General features: G+C 45.4%; 1 protein-coding gene across 8 annotated transcripts in view; it reads right to left on the bottom strand.

Moving 5' to 3' along the window:
- The window catches only part of c4h8orf34 (chromosome 4 C8orf34 homolog), an 83,683-nt gene that overhangs the window by 32,238 nt on the left and 30,746 nt on the right, over positions 1-20,699 (bottom strand). For all 8 annotated transcript variants that reach the window (XM_035413901.1, XM_035413904.1, XM_035413899.1 and 5 more), the window contains exons 6-7: positions 18,955-19,118; positions 8,662-8,828 (exon numbers count right to left, since the gene is read on the bottom strand). In XM_035413901.1, coding sequence (XP_035269792.1) covers positions 8,662-8,828; positions 18,955-19,118 — 331 coding nt within the window. The remainder of the gene's footprint in view (positions 1-8,661; positions 8,829-18,954; positions 19,119-20,699) is intronic.

Below are 20,699 nucleotides of genomic sequence, written 5' to 3'. Positions count from 1 at the left end.
CTGCATCTCTGGGAAGGAGTTACTGCAGATTAAAGCAGTTTCCCTCTCTGTTATATGTCATTTTATTAACTAACCAAAATTCAAAAAACCTAACTGGTGCCAAAACCATGTTTCAGCAAGTTGGACTCCATTTGTAGCTTTATTTAAAAACTGTATAAAGTGTGGTTGCATTGGTAGAGTCTGTGTAGGATAAGCAGTATAAAATTTTTATATGTCATATTTAATTCCAAGAGGGCCCTTACTACAAAAAACAACACAAAATATGGCGTTCTTCACTGTCAGACAGTGCCATTTTAAAGATGTTTTTAAAGGTCACTGAGTGAGTTCCTATTTTCCTGTCTTGATGTATATTTCTATGCATGACTCATGTTAATATTTATACATGACACTATCTTAAAATTATTCCTATAACAGACGCAGCTGCCATATTTTACCAGATGTACCAAAATACCAAAAACTCTTCCTTGTGCCCACTATTTAAGCCACAATTTAGACAAAAGCAATGAAGATATAATAAGCCATTAACAACCAATGTACTGAACATTCCTGGAAAAGGTGTCAGTACTGTTCACTGTGATTGGCAGTAAATCCTTTTTTACTTCTTAAAGTGTCAATTGTTGAGAAAGTTACTGATTGCAGTCCCCAGGATATATTACCTAAAGGTGTCTAATGGTATGCTAATGTAATCAATGGGATTTAAAGGGCTGTGATTATGCGTACTTTCTGTTCCTGTCAATCATCCCTTCTGCTGATTCATTATGGTTAGGATGATAGGAAATGACAGTAAAACATTTTTGATGGTTACAAATGTATGTTCCAATAAATAGTGCAAACTTGTGCAAATTCCCAAATCCTCTGACATCACAATCAGACTGAGGTAATAATAATGCATGTACCCCATTTATAAACTGAACAATAATTCAAATGAATATAAAAAACCCTGCTAAAAGGGGACTGGAGGACTGTGTAGGCACTTGTCTCAGTGCAGTGATGGACCCCAGCAGCCTGAATAACACGGGACCACGCAGGCAGTAGCAGCTGTGGAGCCCAGGGTCACAGTTGGCACGGCTCTCCCCTGTCGAGCCACTCATCTGGTGGATTGGGCAGCTGGAGTCTGCTTGTGCTTGCCGCATCACTTCTGAGACTGCACTTAAATTATATTGCAGAATTCACAATGCCATATTTCAAATTAATAATCTTACACCATGTCTGTAGTGCCCTTGAAGAAGCCACAATGGCTTTGATATTGCCTAGTTATAAATGAGGCAAGGCTGACACCAAATATAGATTGTGGTGTACAAAAATAAAAGTAATACCACTACGTTGTTAAAGTGACTACCTCCCTCTAGTGGTGGGAAGTATACTCGCAGTCATTTTCTGCATAAAATCATCAGATTATTTGGGCTAATTCTATTTATCACAAAAATGCAGTGCGTTGGTAAATCATCCCAATTTAATAATGGCTTGCAAAGTACACAGCACATAAACTGGAACCACTGTGTGTCCCAAACCTGACATCAGAAATGTCCAATATAATCTCAGTATTCAAATTTGGTTTCACTGTTCTAAAAAATGTTTTTGCTTCAGGAGATTATCAAAGCCTTAGCCACTGTGCATTGTGCATGCTGTGAGAATACTGTAAAATCATCTTTGAGTAACACAAAACTTCCACTGACACACACTCTCTCTAACAAGCAAACACACGCACGCACACACACACACACACAGCAGGAGCTCAGTTATCGGTTCCCATATGGCCCAATTGAATACAACAAATAAACAACAAAGACAAACTGTAAAACGTCCAACGGATTCGGCTGAATGCTTGACAAATGAAGAGCAAACGACGAGAGCAGCAACAGGGAAAAGTTTCCTCATTAGCATAATAACACTGACTGGGCTAATTTCTCAGCAGAGCAAACGCTGAGGCGAAGGGGGATTTCAGAGCCGTTCCTAAGCCTTGGTGGATCCCTCACAGGCTTACAGTACGCCGACCGTTCTACTTTGTGAAATCACTCACACCATTTTACAGCGAAAACAACACACAAATATTAGACAAAAATGAACAAGCACCGCACAGCAAGTGCATAAGAGCAGGGACAGGGCCCAGAGAAAACAGGAACACACAGTCCTGCCCCTGCTGTGGAAGCACATGATCCTGTGCTTAATTTGCTGATTTAGCTTTAGACATGCTGGCAGGGAGGGGGGAGAGAGGAAGCTGGATAAGGACTGTGCAGTTCCACCTGGTCAGCTGCGCTGGCTCAGGGCAGGATTCACAGACGGCGCAGACAGTGCGTCTCCTTCACAGATGGCTGGAGCCGGTAGAAACGGCGTGCAAGATCAGCACTGTGAGTTACCGTCTCCAGGTGTCTGTGAGGGTCAGCCTCCAAGCAGAGAGAGAGGGATAGATGCACATCGTGCACATTCGTATGCAAACATACATGTATTCACACACACATACATGCATACCTTCAAACAGAAATGCACACGTATTCAAACACACACACGCATTTTTAACAACAAGCATACACATATTAACACACACATTCTCTCACACACACAAGAATATACAATCACACATATTAACAAACACATAGACAATACATGAACACTCACACATACGTACGAACATACACATGCACACACAACATTGAACGTACCAGAAATATTCAAGCGTGCAAAAATAAAAAAGGCAATATCATGTCTGTCTTTGCCTATTTTCTCTTGCTGTCTGAAAAACATCCATATAACTCAACCTGTAAGGCATAAACACTAATCCCCCACTGTATGAAATGGCAGCCTGAATTCCCTTTAAGCTCACAGGCCTGTTTGCAAGTCTCCGTCTCTCTCGCTCTTACAAAAAATGCAATCGCGAAACAGGCGACGTACCCAAAAAATGCAACCCTCCATTTACATGCAAATCGCACACTGTCACGGCTGTAAAAACTGGCCTAAAAATGTATCTTGTGTGGCCTCTCCTTGTACATGAAATAGAGCAGGGTGGAGCGTGGAGCGGTGAAAGGCCTTCGGTGTCGCACGGTCTGCGGCTGGCTGACGCGCTGGCCTGCGCGGGTCGTTCGTCATCTTTGGCGTGCGACAGCACGGTTCGTTTCCCGCTCGACGCGGCCTTGTGTCGCCCCGGCCGGGCCCTGTGTCACCGTGGTTTATGTGCCGCTCGGACCATTACATTACATTACATTACAGGCATTTGGCAGACGCTCTTATCCAGAGCGACGTACAACAAAGTGTATAACCATAACCAGGAACAAGTATGACGAAACCCCTAGAGAGAAGTACCGGTCCAAGTACAGGGAACAACCGCATAGTTCAACCTGGACCCTGGTGGTTAAACTGATTAACACTAACAACGAGGACGGCAACAACGCAATCTATGGAAAAATAAAAATAAATAAATATAAATAAACCACAAAGCGCCACATCCCTGGAGGACCCGTGACTCATTCACCCCTCCTCCTGTAACCCCGCCCAGCTAACCCCTGTAGCTACGGTACATCTCAGGGAACACAGCATCAGACGTGTTTCTTAGATTAAAGCAGGCCATGCAAAAGACTGCCAGGGATCGAAAGACGCGGGGGGTGGGGCAGAGTGACAGGCACATCTTAAACCCAATGAGGACCTGCCTACAGCTGGACTTAAGAGATCTGAACCAGCCTCTGGCTCTATGGTGGGAGTGGACATCTGAGCCGGGGTCCCCATAACCACGTGTTCACACGTGTTCAGAAAGCCCACAGTCATTTTCACATCTTGACCCGCAGATGGGAAGGTTCATGCCTTGTAAATGTATCCATTCTACAGGGCTTGTGCTTTTGAGGGAAAATTCAGATGTCCTCCCTTATCCTCTGATTGGCTAGCCTGTGTCATTCAAAACGAAGCAATGTTCTATTTTTCTGCTTTCCACAGCACAACCGTCGGTGGTTATTGTAGGAAGATTCACAGATCTATACCGATGTGGAGAAAGGCCTAATGTGTTCATTCTGCTAATGTGACACCCCCGCTGTGATATGCACCCCCTGCTTGTGTCATTACCAGAAAATTGATCCCTAGTGGCCTTAAACCATCTGCACAGTACTGCTTAAAAATGCATCTTTATACTCCAGTAAATTCAAATGCAATAATTTTTTTTCCAATCGCGTTGTTTTTTGCTCTCACCTGAAAATCCTTATGTTTTAAATTTCTCTTTGGTATTTAATTTCTGTCCATTTGATTGTCTTTGCATTATCTTATAGTCTAAGCTCAACCTTCATTTTTTATATATTTCAACATTCAGCGTTATATTCCTTGTCGCTTGCATTTCGATCACTATTACAAAAATGTATTTATACAATGAAAATGAGGTATTTCTTATGGTTTTGTCCTACTTCTTCCACCTTGTCAGGAAACTATACAGCAAGTATCTCAGAATAATATGTGTATGCATTCACAATCTATTTCATAAACAAATATAACTGACTTACTCTGAATGGAGGTTTCAATAAGCTACACTTATAAACAACTGTCACACAACTTGAGTGTTAGAATTTTATCAGACTGTCAGTAGGATCTGAAGGCATCACTATTCCCCATGTTCCCCAGCAGAGGGCAGCCTAAAGTTGTCCAATTACAGTAATAGGCATAATGGTTCTGTTCCAATCAATCAACGCAATTCATGCGATTCATAACAAATTAAGTGATCTGCAATGTACAATGTGAACACATTTAGAAAATGACACTTGAATCATTCTCTTTTTTAAACATCATTATGTCATGCTGAGCTGGAGTGAAAACCTGAATGTTTTCCATCACAGTGATGACAGGAAACAGTGAGCAGCTTGGGGCCGACTGCGCTGTCCTATACCGCAGATCCTCGCAGCACCAGGAGCCCGGGAGAGGTGTTCGGCTTGCGGCTCTTGGATCAGTCGGCGTTCTGCCTGAACGCTCACGCGGCGGCCTCTCCTCTGGAGCTCACTCAAACCCGCCATCGCTCAGACGCCTGCCAGCGCCGGGGGAGCCGACGGCCGCGGAGCGGCGGGGAGACGGCAGGCTCTCAGGGGCCTCCGGTTTCAGGGCCCGGGGCCCGGGCCGCCGAGGGGCCGCTGCCGCAGAGCTCAGTGAGAGTGATGGGACCCTCTCCCAGGACCCCGCCGCCTCCTCCTCCTGGAGGAATCTGAAAGCACGGCACCGCATCACTCACTCAGAAACCCGGCCGGCTCTGCGCCCAGCCGGAAACAGGCCGTCAGGGCCCGCCTGTCCTGCGGAGGAATCCGGCCCAATTAACATGCGGCTGACGTCCATTATGGGGCGAGTGATTTAATCCCGCCACAGTCGTTGCAAAACCACCCTTCTGATGTGAAGCAGTCCCGGTACAAAGCAGCACGCGACGTTCCTCCTTACATAGCCCCTAACGACCGGTGACATGCTGACATCCATGCAATCGATGCATTGGCCTTGTGAATAATGAACCCTTGTACAGGAGCCCCCCCCCCCCCCCCCCCCTGCCACTCCTGCTGTCCTACAAACAAAGGGCAAGGCGCCCTTGCAGCAGAGTCACCGGGCTGGACGGAGGAAGCACACAGATTTTGGGCCAGAGTTATGGATGGGCAGGGTCTTCCCCCTGCTCCAGGCTGCTCTCATGTACCTGTGCTTCACGCCAGGGCCTGCGGGGACAGCAGTCTAACCCACAGACGCCGAGAGACGGTGGAGAGAGGGATGTTCAGAGGAAACCTGTCAGACCTTTTCCTTTCACAGCAGACCAGCCGGCTCATTACGGGGCTCACCCAGAGCTACAGAACAGGCTTCTGAACCCACGGTCTGACACACGGGCATCGACTGAAAGCCTGTTTCCGAACCGCCAGCTCACTCACAGAGACCGCAGTCCGCAGAGTCCTGCGCCAAACAGCCTCACAGTTAGCTTTCCAAAGGGCAATCCGATTTCCAGCTGCTAGGTTATGCTCCAGTGTGTCTGAAGTGCAGCCTCCCGCTGCAGTCAGGAATGAGCAGAGATCTGATAATCCGCCGGTCTGTAATCAGATTAGCAGCGGCCCCGGTGCCTGTTTGATGCCGGCACGGTTCTCCCACGCCGCCGCTCCATCCGCACTGACTGGCCTTCGCCGTGCCGCTAATCCCATTATTCCCAACGCACTGCTGAGGGGAGACACTTCCCTGCACCAGGGACTTACATTATCTCCGCAAAGGAAGCGTGTCAGATAACGCACTGAAGATAACAACAGATACGGAAAATGGAAAGGGGGGAGGAAAAAAGAGGAAGCTACGCGCAGCAGCCCCCTGTTTTCCTGACGGCTGAGGATGACTCACAGAGACTGAGACGCCCAGCCTGAAGAGACCCCCCCCCCCCCCTCGATTCCTCATGCACATGCATGCACCATGCAGCCACACTCTAGTGTTGCAGTAGGGCTCCCCAGGTACAACCATCCAGGCCTAGCCCTACACCATCCAGGCCTAGCCCTACACCATCCAGACCCAGCCCTCCACCGTCCAGACCCAGCCCTCCACCGTCCAGGCCCAGCCCTCCACCATCTAGGCCCAGCCCTACACCATCCAGGCCCAGCACTCCACCATCCAGGCCTAGCCCTACACCATCCAGGCCCAGCCCTCCGCCATCCAGACCCAGCCCTCCACCATCCAGACCCAGCCTTCCGCCATCCAGACCCAGCCCTCCACTATCCAGGCCCAGCCCTCCACCGTCCAGACCCAGCCCTCCACCATCCAGGCCCAGCACTCCACCATCCAGGCCTAGCCCTCCACCATCCAGACCCAGTCCTCCGCCATCCAGACCCAGCCCTCCGCCATCCAGACCCAGCCCTACACCATCCAGGCCCAGCACTCCACCATCCAGGCCTAGCCCTCCACCACCCAGGCCCAGCCCTCCACCATCCAGGCCCAGCCCTCCACCATCCAGGCCCAGCCCTCCACCATCCAGGCCTAGCCCTACACCATCCAGGCCCAGCCCTCCACCACCCAGGCCCAGCCCTCCACCATCCAGGCCCAGCCCTCCACCATCCAGGCCCAGCCCTCCACCATCCAGGCCTAGCCCTACACCATCCAGGCCCAGCCTTCCGCCATCCAGACCTAGCCCTCCACCATCTAGGCCCAGCCCTCCACCATCCAGGCCCAGCCCTCCACCGTCCAGACCCAGCCTTCCGCCATCCAGACCCAGCCCTCTGCCATCCAGACCCAGCCCTCTGCCATCCAGGCCCAGCCCTCCACCATCCAGGCCCAGCCCTACGGGGTGTACGAGCCACTCTGAGTCTCCCCCTCCAGAGAGAGAGAGACGGTGCGTCACAGACCGTGGCGACACATTCATAAAACAGTGGCTACCTGTGGGGCGCTTTTGGCAGCCCTGCTGGAGCTAATTCAAGGGAAGGGCACTCAATCAGCCGAGCCCAGGAAGCCGAGCGGGGCGCTCAGTGGAAACACGCTCGCTGCTGTCAGCGCTCGCACAGAAGTCACACGGGGTGAGGCCCACCGTCGCAATATTTCAATAACTAATCAGCTAATTAATTTTAATCAGATAGCAGTATCTAAATATATGCAGAGTGGCATCCTGAAGAAAAGGGCATATTAATAATTCAACACTATATGCCCAGTCCAAGTAAACAGGTCCCCTGACTCATCGTGGTTCCTTAAGGCATTGCAGCTTACTTTATCTGATGTCAGATAACACTTAACTTTGGAAACTGCAATGGTAAGAACCTCTACAGTCTATATCAAGTTCTAACAAAGCCATAATGGATCATGTCTCAGCATGTATAATTCAAGATAGTTCAAACAGTGTAATTGCTATAATCTGTAGTTCAGATATTTCAGATATCTCATACTGGGGGCACCCAATAGGCACAGACTACGAAGTACCTCTCCCTGACAGTGTGCTGAGATCCGTAGTCTAGTCCCAGGTTCAAATCTCAGACTTGGCTGTGTCCCTAGGAGTCCACAGCTATGAAAGTCAGCGAGAGGTACACCTATCCTTCACTTTGAATTACCTGCCTGCTGTAGTAATGTGTGGACTGTAGGGGGTAAATAGCCAGTCGCTAACAAGAAGATCAGTGAAGAGCATACGCTACACCCAGGGAGCTACAAGCACAAATCAGGAGAAAAACAGGGGAAATTGTAGAAATCAATTCACCATGACGCTCGGTGAATCCAAGAGACAAAACATGAGTTTTAAAACTAGAAGACAAAGACCTTTCAAACCTTTCATACAGCGCTAGTTGCTACGGTTACCAAACAAGCTAAATGAGGCATTTTCCCTTGTCATCGTTCAGGGCGTACGCTCAGTCGGATCCTCCAAGGTTCGCTCCAATTAAGATCAGTCATCGGACCCATGTGACATGAAACAAAGCTGCCAATGGAAGGACAGGTTGGACGAGACAATTAGCACTGATGAGACGCAGACGGCTGACCTTCACATGAAAGGGACACGTGCTCTGAGCCGGTCCGCTCAGAGGGCTCGGACAGGTCCGCCCACAAGCCTTCAATCATTCAACTTAGGGCAGGAGGCAAAGTTTTAATCAGGAACCAACCCACAACAAACTGTTATGTTCTGCAGAGGATCATGGGAAGGCTAGCGCATATGCGTGTACTTCCCCGACGGACACTGAGAGACGCCCGTTAAAGGGTGGGGTGGGGGAGGTATGCTTTAGTTACCCAGCAGCTCCATGGCGTCGTCCTCATCGTCGATCTCGTCCTCAGTGACCGAGGGGGCGGAGCTGGGGGCGGAGTCGAAGGAGTCTTGGGACAGCATGGCCGCCAGCAGCTTCTTGTGGTGCTGCTGCTGCTGCTTCAGGCCCTTGCTCTTTGGCTCCATCTTCAGGCTGCGGGGAGGAAGAGGAAGACAAAGAGGAACAGTGACAGTTTAGAGGCCAAACTGCGCTTCCAGTGGGCCCCTCCCTCCACTAGAACCTCAAATGAAAGAAAAAGAAGAAGCTACAGCACATTGCATCACACAGGATGGTGTAAAATCAGCTGTGTTCCGTCCGAAAGCAAAATGAGATTCACCACGCTAACACGCCAAGCTGCTCAACCGACAGGTGGCATCCCGGCGCGCCACTTCGGGTGCCACCCCACTCCGCTCCGCTCCGGCTTGACGCCTCTCGGTGAACTGTTTGATGTGGTAAACAAGCGCTCCGTTTAAAGACGTGGCTGATCACCTCGCGGCGAGAGCAAGGAGCAAATTACAGTCAAAACGCTTCACAAAGAAACGGCAGCTGAGCGACGGGAGCTGTCACCAGAGCGCACGGGAGCACCGCGCCAGACGGGAATCCTAATCGCCCGCGATGGACTTCACAAGTGTTTGAAATCATGTTCCCCTTGTCAAAAAGGAGTTCCTTTGCGAAGCTCCACCCGAAATAAACACACAGCATTAATGAAGACCTGCATGGGAATTAGCCGCACTACGTGCACGGCATTATGAAACGTGCAGCGTATGTGAAATAGATAAATGGCTGAGGGGAACGGGAAGGGTTTCTAGGATACTGCAGAGGAGCACTGTAATATCTTTTCAATTCAAATTCACACCTCTGGGGCACTGGCGAAAATGCCACCCCAGAGGCTCTACCAGTGGAGATTCATACACATCAGGGTTAAGGGCCCATTTAATAGCTACTGATTAAGAAATAAATTCTTCACTTTGCACCATTTGCACACTGAAGTTTTGTTTCACGTTTTTTTTTTTTTTTTTTTTTAAATAAAGGATTAAAATAGGCTTCAAGGGTTTGATTTGATTGTTATCTGACAGTGTGTATTGATCATTTAAAGGTCAATATAAGTGCAAAACTTTCTTAGTATCCTGAGCGGAACATTATTATGCTAATGTGGTATATCAATACAGGAAAGCGAGATCACTCTTTTTTTTTTCTTTTTGTTATGACAGCAGCACAGTCAATTTTCTGAAACACTCCACAATATTACTTTGTCAGCAAACCTGGCAGACCAGCTCCCATTTACATATCCAGACTAGGACTGCATTTTCCTACATTACAGCCTGAGACGGAGACTTGAGCTACATATCCTACAAAGACAGCACACAGAAAAACAAACCCGAAACAGCTGCAGGAATCGAAAAGCAGAAGACCTTGATGCGCAAATTGGATCAAACAGATTCTTGGGATTTGTGAGTCAATATAGCACAGCTGGATTACGGTTAGTTAATCTGATTAACATAAATGTGATCTGCCTTTGGTTTATAAACAAGATTAAATAACCAACCCCATACCTCATGTTCTGCTGCACCAGGAGGAGGGAAATGTTGTTCGGCAAAGTACGTCCTAATTAAGAGATTCTTCTCATGGGTAACTAACAGCAACAGGGGCACCGCTTATTTACACAGAATTCCATTCTCCGTTCTCTGAGTTGCTACAGCCACAAATACAGCCATTACTAACATGCCTATAACATGCCCCCTATAAGAAACGATGACGAAGAACAGCGCAAACGTGTCTTCTGAATTAGATTAAGCACTTAACGTGGCAGACGATCAAACATTCACTAATCCTAGTATTTATCCCGCACGTTTATGTTTAGCAAGCCTCCAGAAAAATGTGCGATTCATGCCACTATGTTTAAACAAGCATTCAACAGAAAGAAGCAACTTGTAAAAGATAATGTCTGTATTTAATCAACACCTATAAGGCACTGTAAGAATAGTCTCAGGATTTCCAAATCCAAAACCAGTCAAAGACTGGATTTCCCATGAAAGCTGCATAAATATGCAAATTTGAGCCACTGAACTGAATTGTTCCCTCACTCATCCTCACATTAGGAATTACACCAATACGCATCTGATTAACAAAAACTATGAGGATGACTGACAGTAATAATTGCTTGAAGGCGTAGCCCTATGTGATACCTGTTCTGAGATTTAATTTTAGCCTTTTTTGTGATACAAATGAAAGGAATAATAACATACTTTGCCAAGTAGGTAAAATAATAGGCATTTAATTGGCGCAATTATCAGATCTGATTCATGTAGCAATACAAAGGAAACATTCTAAATTTCCAACATCCACGTCATTATTCATTGTTAACAGGATTATTATTTCAAGGGCTGTCCTTGCACACAAAAAGTGCCCTCATTTTACCTGAAAATTTCATTCTTAACAAACAACATGAAAATCTAATGTGTGCATGTATGTGTGTGTATAAATAGGGGTTATTGCAAGTCAGTTATGAGGTTAGCTTAATTTAAGCATGTCAAAATTTTTTCACAGTTTGTGCTATGCAAGAACATTACATTTTAATGACATTAAACATAAGTACAAAACATATCAGATATTTAATCTAAAATGTAATCATAAACCAAAAAACAGTTTATTAACCTTCCTTTCAATGCCAGAGGGCAAAATAAATGACTTCTGTCTTCATACAATCAGGAGATACAATCTTTTGTTTCAGAGTATAAATAATTCCTATTTCCTACATTTAAAAAGTGTAACCTTCCACACAACCGAACAAGTAGCCCAAGCGCTTATCAATGATGTTAGAACAAGGGTCAAAAAAGAAATATCTACATTTTTCCTCTGGAGGGGAACTTTGAACAATGTGTTTCATTACTCAGCGGATTCCTCTCCTGGCTGTAGGCAACATGTGCAGCTGGGCCTCGTATTCGATAAACAGCTGTGCAGCGACACAGCTGGAGCCCGTAGATCTGCTCCTCAAAGCTCCAGGTGCTCTCAGCTCCGCGCCACTGATCCTGGACCAGCTTAACGAACCTTCATCCTGACCTAACGATACCTTTTAAAAGAAAACCAACTGATCTAAGGGAAGCACAGGGGGTGGAGTGGTGCAGCCGCACCTCTCTCGGACAGGAGATGCGGTGCCGGTGTGAGGCAGAATTGGAAATGCGGGGATGAGCTCCGCGTAGCTGTCTGTGCATTTCCAGGGGGAATCGATACATTTCTTCTCCACTGTCATCACAGGGAGCCCAGCCTGCAAAGACTGGAGCCCCCGGCGCACGCAGGTAATATGCTGCCGCAGTCAGTAATAATAACCGAGAAGCATATATATTGCAGATGGGCGCGGAGCTATATTGGTTGAACCGTGACCAGGGACGTACCAGCCCTATAAAGACGAAATTGAGCAGATTACCCTTTGGAAATGTTCAAAGCAATGACATCGGTTCTTCTGATCAAAACACAGCCCCCTGAAGGGGCCTTCAGTACCAGAGTCTGCAGATCCGCCGTTCATCTCCACCAACGCCTGCCTGCAAATTCTCTGGGGATCTAGGCAGAGTTAGATTCTTGGTTGAAAAAACAGACTATTATAGTACATTACAGTACATACAGTACTTGCTCACTGCTCTGGTGGTGCTGACATACTGAAGCGAGAGGAAGCAATGCCCATAAACAGAGCTCATCAGCGCCGCATTCTTGGCTTACATCCCTGTCTTATACTGTAGCTTCCCAGCTACACTGTAGGTAACCAACTGATTAATTCCACACTCCAAAACAAAGGTGACATGCCCAGGAATTAGCACATTAGCCAAAATGTGCATACATAGTCCAAGTTGCACTATCAGAAAACATGCACTGTATCATATCGACAGATTTTCACCATGTTGAATTTTTTTTATCAGATGCTAAAATATCTGTGTCTCAATGTGAGGAACTAGTAACAAAGGAGATGTTAGAAAGCCCTATTGTACGCTAGGAACATAATGTTCCACATTTTTTAGTGTATAAGAAATGACATTATCTCATCTTTGTTTCAGTTGAGTTTTTAAAGGTAAGTAATGATTCCTGTGCTGAGGAATCTCACAGCTAATGTTGTCTGTGGGCTCTCTGAAGCCCACTTTGAGCATCAGACACATCTGTCACAATGAAGCATTTGGGCTCCCTTAGCGCGGCTGGCTAATGTCTTCACAGCCACATCCGCTGCACACACACACACACACATACCAGCAGTCCATCAGCGATCCTTCAGAGACCCATCAGCAGGATTTACACTGCGAAAGGTACGCGACCCACAGCGCCTGGCCCCGTATGTGGTGAATGAGGTCAGGAGGAGAGGAGAAATCTTTATATTAGCGAAGGAGCGAAGGGCCAGCAGGAGAGAGGACTCATTAAAATGCCTGCCAAAGCTGTGACTGGCAGCCCAGGCGACGCGTGGATTAGCGTGCAGGCACTGGGATGGGACATGCTGTGATGTCATTGAGCATTACCAGAACAAATGACCTGGGCAGAACACCAATGGATCACAAAGATTACAAGAGATTCAATTATTTTTTTCATAACCACGCAGCAACTTCAAGGTTTAGAGCGCTAAATGGATGGCCACAATGACTGCTATCAAACAAATGCCCTTTAACCTGTCATGCATCTGCCCATCTTCCTCCGTGGTCTGAAGACGCATCTCTTCAGACAGCACCTGGACTATCATTACTCTGCAGGGCACTCGCAACCTAGAATTGCCCTTATCATTTGTATCCTTCTAATTTATTCCTGACAATACCACCAAAAATGAACATTTTGCATTGTTTTTCTTTTTTGAGCTATGTCTAGGCAGGTGTCCAAAACAGCCATTTGGAAACTCCAAAAGGTCACTTGGTAACCAAATGATATTATGGGTTATTAGAGGTGTAAAATTCCTCTGGCAGCAGCCGGTCCAGAAGACTGTAGAAAATAAAAACATTAGCTATCTAGTTTCATTGACTGAGTGACCAGATTGATTTAAAATTTCACCAGAAAAAATGAATGAATGCAAATAAAGGGGTTAAACATTTAACTTTAACATATTCTGAATTAGAATAAAATATGTTCATGCTAGTTTGGAAAAAAAAATACATGTTATGTGAATCTCTTGTACGATGTATACATACTATAAATACATCTTGGGGCCCCTGTTTTATTTTAATATTTATGAATGTTTAAAAAATTCAAGGAGATTTACTTCTCCTTGAAAAAGTAAGAATGTTTTATGGAAACTTAATGCATTTTACTGACACAGATAAGCAAAAGGTACAAGATAAAGGCATGAGCTACAGTCACTGTAACGTACAGTACACAAAGAAGGTTTCCTGATAACATCGTTTTATTTTTAACAATATTTTTCTGCCTTTTCTTTATTTTCTTCCCTTGATTGCACTGGTTTAAACCAAGCCAGCTGTGAAGGCAGCGGTGTTTGATTGCTGCAGACTCTGGGACACAGCCGGGCAGCGAAACAGCCCAGCCCCCGCCCCTCAGGTCGCAGCCTGTGCATGACTTGCCTTTTCAGACCGAGTTGCTTGGGAGCCCACAGCAATAAATTCGGCAACACTGCACAATTAAACATTTAGCAAGAAATGCATTTTAGCAGATGTTGTTATCTAGGGTACGTGACGATGGTAAATCAAAAATATCAAATGCAGCAAAAATTATCTTAGCAGATGTTATCCAGTGTGGATGACATATTACATTTTACACTTCATGCTTTTTCTATACTGTTTAAATAGGACCGTATCTCTATATAAGAGGAAGGGCCTTACTGTATATACAGTATTACTGTCCTCATTTATACATCATCACCATGTTTAGTGTGCAATTATTAAACATACTTTATGAAATGAAAAAGGAATCGTCAATCACCAATTCTCAACCAAGCATCATACAGGGTTGAGTGAAAACGATCAGTAACCATTACTGTACAGATTACAGTTTGGAGAGACCAAGGCACAGTGTTCGGGACGGAAGACAAGCTGGACTGTGTTGTCGGTGTATGAGGAGGGAGTACATGGAAAAACAATATGCCCAATGCACACATTGTTCAAAGACCTGAGAACGTGCTTCCCCCTCAATAGGTAATTCAAATCCTAATCTTCCTGAGTTAGGCGTAACTATAAAGCTGAACTCTCTGAGAAGAGTATTGAGCTGTATTGGCCCTTTCTGATGCCTCTGGCAGTGTAATTTCGCTTCAATCCAGTGAAAGAATAACCTAATGGAATTAAAGCACTTGTGTCAGCAGGACTTGGAAAATGATTAATGACTTAATAACTGATCCACTCCAATTAGCTGCATCCTCAATGAAAGGAATGTGTCTTGTGAGTCCCTCACACACCTGCAATTAATATCACCTTGACAACAGTGGTAAGGCGTACGGAGTCACCACTGAGTTCTGTCTGTAATTATTTTACACACAGTGCACATGCAATTTAAAGACCTAATTACTTTCAAGGGAAGGTATTACTTAACCTCCAACCACCCACACATAGACCTGCCAGCTGAGCTTATGCAGAAATATAGTAGTAAATCTGTCAATTTAAAAACATGACAGATTTGTATTATGATTTATGACAAAGCATGCCCAGAGCATGTTAAATGCATTAAGCAGAAGCATGATCAGTTGAAAATATACATACTGAAAGAGAAAGGAAATGGGACTTATGGGTCCTTGCAAGCTCCTTTAATGAGCACAGAATGTTTTTCCACAGGGTAGAGCATGATGATTCTGAAATCCAGGCAGTTGCAACCGTTTGAATATTATTAACTGCGCTTAAGAAAGACAAAGTAAACAAAGGTGCAAATGAGTAAAACGGTTGAACATGTTTCGAGTGTCCAGCTTTATGAATTATCTAACCTTTGACTTTGACCTTTGACTGTGAATTTGTTTTCTACTCAATGTACCTTATTGATCCTTTTTAAAATTTGAAACGCATTTAAATAGGACTTGTGTTTTGTTCCTGAGGCTTTGATTAATGCGATGATTTGTCATTATTAGAACACATACAGCATTCTATTAGTTTATAACAAAATTGAACTGCGGAGGTGGATTTCATTATTTTTGATTTCATGGGGAGATTTTTCATAAAAACTATGCAAATATAAAACAACACCTCTTACTAAACTGACTACCATCATCAACACGCAACAAGTCAAGCATATAGGAAACAAGGCTTTCTTGCTAATGGAAAACTATAAGAACATCACAGCCCATTAAACATTTGAAAAATACATTCAGTTACTCCGGGTGATTTCCACAGAACAAGCATCCAGTACTAATATCCATAAGTATGTTTTTAATACAATCAAGCTATGGCAAATAGAGCATGTACTAACTCTGAGAAAGCATACTTTGTTTACTTGTCCTCTTGTCCTTACTCCAGACCACAAAATTATGCTCACAATACAAAATTCATATATGTAAATATTTTCAAAACAAATACATACATCTCAAAAATTTCCTAATTTCTGGCTGTGACTGAGCATCTCCAGAAACAGTATTATCCTTTGTTTATGGTTTAATAAGAGTGAGCAAGTGGCTCCTCTGAAGGAATGGCAGTTCCTCACTGTACCACTAGGTGGCAAACAGGGCAGAAAGCCAAAGAGTGCCAGTTGAGTTCTTCATTTCCATTTGCTTTACGAACATCTGTTAACATTCCTACTGCCATTGCACTATGTGAGCAGCTAAAACAAATGCAATGGTGCCTCTAATCAGTCAAATCACAATCACAATGCACTTTGTCTGCCAAGAGACTCAGCATGTTCTGTTGTTATGTTTTTTACACATCTTTTCAACCACCATTTGACCATGAGTGATCAGTCATAATATTGTAGAAGTGACAAAAAGGCACTCAAATCGGTTACTCTAAGTGAGGGGCAACATTTATTGTGATTAAACTGAATTGACTCATAAAAGTGACGGTTACTATGGAAGCTAGGCTGTGCAGACTAGCAGAACAGCACTAGAAGACCACAAATAAAACATTTTACTGACCGTGCAGTACGTTTTCTTTTTCCAAACCTCCATAATTAGAGTGCCATTACAGGCAAAACCTTGAAACATACTGTATCTTCAGAAAGGCTTATAGCTTTGCAGGTTTTTTGTCAGTTTAGCGACCCAGTGTCATGTTCAAGGGCACAAAAATGTTTTTCACCACAAAAACCATTACATTACACCGAAGATACATTTACAGGAATATAAGAGTTGCCATTTTAGAGATAACAGTCAAGGCATAATGGTGAAACACAAGCCCCTAAAAGGAGGCTCTGGAAAATTAGGGCATCTCCAACTCCAATTTCTGTAATTTCGTGACACCAGGTTTTAGTGCAACTAGGGTGCAGTTGTTTGATAGGAATATATTAACTGGGTGTGTGGGTTTGCTTTCAGTCCTGCCAATCAGACAGCCACACAGCCAATGGCCAAAGAGCAAGCACGTTGTGGAAGATTCACGAGCATCTCTACGGACCATTACTGGTGATATCAAAACAAAGGTGACATGGGATAGTTTTCATTTCTGTATTTATTTCCTCTTCAAACAAAATAGATTTTCAGTTTATGTCAGTGTTTGTTTCTTTGATTTTTTTTGTGTTTTTTTGCTGTCAATTTTTAATTCCACTATTTAAAAAAAACGTTTTAATCGCCACTTCAGCTAAGTTTCATTTATTTCAGACATGCACTTGATGAATGTACGCTCATTAGAGAAACAACTCTGCAGGCAACCGGTCGCTGCTCACTCGTGCATTTTTTGCATCCATTTCAAACACAGCTTTTTGCTTCTTTTTTTTTACATCTGTTTATACAGCTGGAAACAACTGAAGCAATTCAGGTTAAATACCTTGCTCAAGGGTGCAATTGGCAGCATCCCACCTGGGAATTGATCCAAGGGTATAAGCCCCATTCCCAAACCATCGTACTACACGGCCACTGCTGTGTCCTGTAGAATACAGCGCAGCATGAAGAATGCATAGGATTTCTGAGGGCTACACTGCAATATTACCAGCCAACCATTCCAAACATCTGAAATGCATTGTTTATATTCAAAAGTTCATTCAATCATTGACCTAGCCCTGCCAAAAGCAGGAATAATAGAAAGTTGTTTTCTGGGTTCGATATGTGTAGTAAGTAGTAGCCATGATTTAATGGGTAGCCATGGTCCCCTAACAGCCATAAAAGTGCTGCCAGTAAATGTGCTTCATGTAGGCCTCAAACAGCATCCCATTATGTACTCCATTTTACTCTAGTCACAGGTAAAAAATGAACATAACAAGAACCAGTGCACCTACGTGCATATAACAAACGCGTATCTTACGCTATTAGACAGATGAAGAGCCTGTCTCCCACATTCCTTATGGCTCTCATTAAAATAGCTTACTGAACATTAATTACCTCCATACAGGGACAATGCCTAAACAGCCAACATCCGGCTGCATAACTGAACACAGCTCGTATATGAAATAGTTTCACAGGAATAAACTTCATGCTTTCACACAGTATGTGCAGCGTATTCATAATGCCACCAAAACAGCAATGCGGCAGCGTGTGAGTTTAAACCTGGGCCGGGTTGGTTTAAAACACAAACGCATTATTGACCACAAAACTTGCACAGTGTTGTATGCTTCTATTGACACAACCCCTATTGTGGCATCCAACCCATGTTGACGCAAACATGTTTTCTGCAGACCACGACACCACCAATCCTGGTGCAGCAATAAATATTCTGTTTGCAAGAGACAAAACTAGCAATTCCACTTGCACCAAGTCAAATTTGCATTTATGTCACCACAAAAACAGGGCCCATAGTATCACACTGAATAGAAAATAATTGGAATTTTCAAGCAGGAGAAAACATACATGCATTCATATGCAAACATGTGCTTGCCATTTGGGGATTCAGACCTGGCATTTGCCCTTCTGTTACTCTGTAAAATGTCTTTGTGACTGTATTCTGTAAAAAGCACTCCACAAATAAAAACTGAAAAACTAAATTGAAGCTTGCTCATGCACACACCTGTTCACGCACAGACACATGGACTCACAGCTTCATACACACACACATACACACACACGCACATGCACACACACATACACACACCCACACACTCGCACACACACACACACCCACAAACACGCACACACACGTGAACACACACACACACACATACACACACCCACACACACGCACTCACTCACACACCCACACACACGCACACACACGTGCACACACACACAAACACACACACACTCGCTCACCTCCCGGCTGGGCTGTTGTCCTCGCTCCACACCTCGGTCTTGGCCCTGGGGACGGGCGGCTGGAGCATCTCGGCGGCCAGCGGGTCGGCGTCGTCCTCGGGGCGGCCCACCCACTCCCCGATCACCCGCGGCCGCATCAGGGACGAGTTGTACGCCCTGGGGTCCTGCGGAAGGCCACCCCGCCCGTCAGTCGCTACGCCGGCGTCACGCCCGCCACGCGCCCGTCACATGCTCGTCTCAGTCCCTCAGGCCTGTGCCGAGGCCTTGGGGACGTCACAGCCAGACAGGCCGGCGCTCCCGCTAGCGCTAGCGCTTCCGTTCCCGCGAGACTCGCGGCCTCCTCTCCCCGCCACGCCTCGAGGCCTTTCTGCAGCGCCCGGGCTTTTCTGCGTCTGCATTCTCTCCTTGTTTTCGGCTTATTGTCATTCCACGCTGGTGTTAAACTGCCACTTCAACAGCATCGAATAAGCTTTCATTAAAGCTGCTAAACTTTAACGTAAGGTCATGTCAGTCGATGTCACCTCAGCGTTTGGGAGCGCGTAACATTCTGGCGTATTTGCATACGCTCGGCTCAACCGGCACACAACCGTACATATAAACTATGTGCAACGCCAGCCTCCCACCTCAGCGCCACACGCGCAGATACATAAAATGAAATGATGTAAAAAAGGGGATTCAAATTTCAAACCGAACCAAAACCGAGGCGCATCACAAGCCTTTCACGCCGATAGACAGACAGAGCGCGCCGCTATGACGGATGCCGTTCCTCACAAAGCCCTTCGCTCAAAGGATTGCTTTTCAGTTCAGAGGGGCGGCTTCATTAGATGTCGGACCGCGTTCATTCCCCGCCGGCGCTTCCAGCTAAAACCCCGCTGCAAGCGGAAACGCGCCGCGCCTCCATGTCATAAACAGGTGCGGGTGAAACAGAGGTGACGCAAGTCTGGGGAAAAGTTAGTCGCAAAGCCGAAATCCAGCACAAGGGCTCCTGTAGCGGGACTTTTTTTATTAGTCTGCAATCTCCCGGTAAACCGAGTGAATCCGTAGGGCATCGTATCACACCTGAGCAGGTGAAGAAGAAGAAGAAGAAACCGATATCTTAAATATAATTCTAATGCGCGTCGGAGTGTGGTAGCTCACTGAAATGAATAGATAGCAAAAGCTACTTATTTAAGCACTTGGTGATTGCAGTGAATGCTGCCAGATCTTATCTTTCTTCAGCTCGCCTTCAATATCTCATGAGGATTATGGGAGTGAAAAGCCTCGCCTTTCATATGCTGTACGGTATTTAAAGACCCGGACTCAATCAACATTTGTCCTCAATACCGACATGCAATTAGAAGCAGGTGTGCAAGCACAGTTTGTCAAGTTAATCCTCAAGATTGCTGAACTGGCCAAACTAGCTGTTGAAGAAAAGTGCAAAATGTGAATCTAACCAAGTTTAAAATGTGAGGATTTATGTTTATTGAATCCAGGCCGAATAGAGCAAAATGCAGCAGCAACTAAACAATGATCGAAATTACACATGTATCAATTTTTTTGGGATACAAATATGAGCAAATTAACAAAAATAAATTGGAAGTTTGCAAAAGCACTGAAACGGCCTTCTGTTCTCAACAGTCACCGCGGGTAGCCGTGCGGAAACGCAGGTGGCTTAGTATTCTGTTCAGGTGGAGCGTATGTTTCCTAACGTTTTACACACTCCCACGGAAAGGAGCAAGGATACACCGCTCAAGCAGAGCACCCTG

This window comes from Anguilla anguilla, chromosome 4 (assembly GCF_013347855.1).
Source record: "Anguilla anguilla isolate fAngAng1 chromosome 4, fAngAng1.pri, whole genome shotgun sequence".
NCBI lineage: Eukaryota > Metazoa > Chordata > Actinopteri > Anguilliformes > Anguillidae > Anguilla > Anguilla anguilla.
This window is presented reverse-complemented; position numbering and strand designations above follow the sequence as displayed.